Source organism: Camelina sativa, chromosome 18 (assembly GCF_000633955.1).
Source record: "Camelina sativa cultivar DH55 chromosome 18, Cs, whole genome shotgun sequence".
In the NCBI taxonomy this organism is placed as follows: Eukaryota; Viridiplantae; Streptophyta; class Magnoliopsida; order Brassicales; family Brassicaceae; genus Camelina; species Camelina sativa.
In genome coordinates this window covers 2786572-2789130 of record NC_025702.1, presented here as the reverse complement: position 1 = coordinate 2789130, position 2559 = coordinate 2786572, and the positions used below count along the sequence as shown (strand labels likewise).

At 34.4% G+C, this 2559-nt stretch overlaps 1 protein-coding gene across 1 annotated transcript in view; it reads right to left on the bottom strand.

Annotated features, from left to right (window-relative positions):
* The window catches only part of LOC104760380 (abscisic acid 8'-hydroxylase 3-like), a 2809-nt gene continuing 861 nt past the window's right edge, over positions 612–2559 (bottom strand). The window contains exons 2-6 of the mRNA XM_010483298.1: positions 2220–2538; positions 1655–2041; positions 1395–1560; positions 1066–1291; positions 612–971 (exon numbers count right to left, since the gene is read on the bottom strand). Coding sequence (XP_010481600.1) covers positions 875–971; positions 1066–1291; positions 1395–1560; positions 1655–2041; positions 2220–2538 — 1195 coding nt within the window. The 3' untranslated portion in view covers positions 612–874. The remainder of the gene's footprint in view (positions 972–1065; positions 1292–1394; positions 1561–1654; positions 2042–2219; positions 2539–2559) is intronic.

Sequence of the window (2559 nt, the reverse complement as noted above, 5' to 3'; positions counted from 1 at the left end):
GGGAGAAATAGTACGTCGGTCCGAAATAATGCTTTCCACCATATTGCATCCTTCGAATATGTTTTATTTACACCAATCCTCTAAACTTAATCTTATTTTAGTGTTTTGTATTTCAATTATTCCTCATAAAATAGCCTATACAAAAATTTAGTAATACTTTTGTTGTATGTGTGATCAAATAAGTTAATATATGATTAGTTAACGATTAGTTATCGACTACTGTAAATTTTGACGTAATATATATATTTTTAATTTAAGTACTGATTGGTAATAATTGTAACTTTTAGTTTTATGAACTTTACATGCACAAACTTTTGCTGTAAGAACTTAAACAGTAACAAAAATTAAGAGATTATGACTTATTGGTAAATGTTGTGATAGTAGAAAATACAAATTCATATATCTAACAAAAATAAAGAGAAATGGATCTTAAAGTAAATAGAAAGAAAATAAACCAATTCTAAAGTAACTGAAAGTTTTCTTACAACTAAAAAACAAAATAAAAGAAAAACAGTTGGTTTTTGATCTAGTAAAATGATATAGTATACGACTGCTTTGATCATCAGTTCAAATTTAAAATGATAATTAATTTTTGAAAGTCTCTTAAAGCATTCCATAAATCGTGGGAATTATATTGGTAACAAAAGAATTTACAATTCTCTTTTTCTCCCAAAATTTAATTCTCTATAATATAAAACAAAACAAAAAATCTATATACACTTGGGTCCCACTTTTGGGATATTTTTTCCTTTTTACTTTCTATATTTTGTCTTTGAGCCAACGAAAAAAAAAGAATCAGTCTTTTCTTTAAATAGAAAAAAAAAGATTCCTCATTATCTAATTTTAGAAAGGCAAGTGGTCTTCTCATAATCGTCTACTTGGATTTCCGTTCCAAGGCAATAGGCAATCCATTCTGAGGAAGAGCAAACGGCCCATACTGAATTCCATCACTAGGTCCAATTATTGACCATCTGAAAATTACGAAAATACCATTTATCAGAAACACTTCCCCAAAAGGAGGCTATATGTCAATTTCTTATCATATTTTTAAAATTGTGTACCAACCTGTATTTAGTAGTGAGATGATGGATTAGAATGGAGATTTCAAGTTTAGCTAACTCATTCCCCGGACAAGAATGAATCCCACTTCCGAATGGCATGAATGTATTCGGTTTCGGCGCAGTTTCGAATCTCGAGGGGTCGAATTTCCCCGGATCCGAAAATATATCAGCATTGTGATGAATATTTCTGAATAGCGGCAATACTTTCCATCCTTTTGGTATCAAATATCCTGTAAAAATAGTAAACAAAATATTAGTAATTATAGTATATGTAAGTATGTAACATGTTGATCTATATACACTTTAAAAATTGTATGTAATATTTGTGCATACCTTCGTATTCGACATCTTCGACAGCTTCTCTAAATGTGAAAGATAAGATTGTAGCAGCTCTTAATGTCTCTTGGATTACTCTATAAGTTAATGGCATCTTCTTTGTATCTTCCCAAGTGAGACTCTCTCCTTCTTTTTTATCTTTCCTTATTGCCGTTTGCTCTTCCTGTTATACCCAACAAATACCCATTAATTCACGGAACTGCCACTACCCTTATGGGAGGTTTCTCAAATGTTCTTTTGAAAAGTGTGTTGCTTACAGTGACAGCTTCTAGAACAGTTGGATTATCAGCTAAGTACTTGAGGATCCACGTCAGCACACTTGCCGTCGTGTCTCTAGCGGCGAAGATCACTCCGATGATGTTGTCGGCGATCTGTTCGTCGGTTAGCCCTGCTTTGTCTTCCATGAATGATCCAAGGAGATCTGTGTGTGTAGATGAGTTCTTTCTTCTTTTGTATAAGATGTTAGCGAGGATTTGAGCTAGCTCCTTGCGAGCTTTCATGGCTTTGTGGAATAGTGTTCCGGGGAGATTGATCGGCATCGAGTTGTAACCTTTCTCTAGAATGTAGTAGCATCGTTTTAGATCTTCTCTGTAAAAGATTGCGTCTTTTCCGAGTATTGAGGTTAACGCCACATTGAAAGTGTACTGATGAGACAAAATAGGGAAAAAGAAATTGAATCAGAAACAGTTTACAAGTGCGTTAGTTACAAACAGAGTATAGAGAGAGACAGTAAAAAACAGAGCATCCTCTGTTTTTGAGACGTAAAAAATAAACAGGGGATGCTCTGTTATTGATGGAGAGAGAGAGAGAGAGAGAACTTACAGTTTTCATTTCTTGGTAAGTGTTGAGTTGAGTTCCATCCCAAGAATTGAGTGATTCTTGAGCGATTGATTCAATGTTAGGGACCATGTGTCTGACTGAATCAGGCGTGAAAGCTCTTAAAACGAGCTTCCTAAGTTTGGAATGATAATCTCCTTGGTGGAAAAAGATGGCTTGTTTCCCAAGCATCCTCTCTTTACTCGCCGGAAAAGTCGGTTTAAACAAATGAGACTTTGTGACTAAGATGAATTTTGCAGCTTCAGGGCTCGAGATCATCACACATGGACATCCCAATACATGAGTCTTGAACACCGATCCGTATCTGTTTTATCAAAAACAAGTT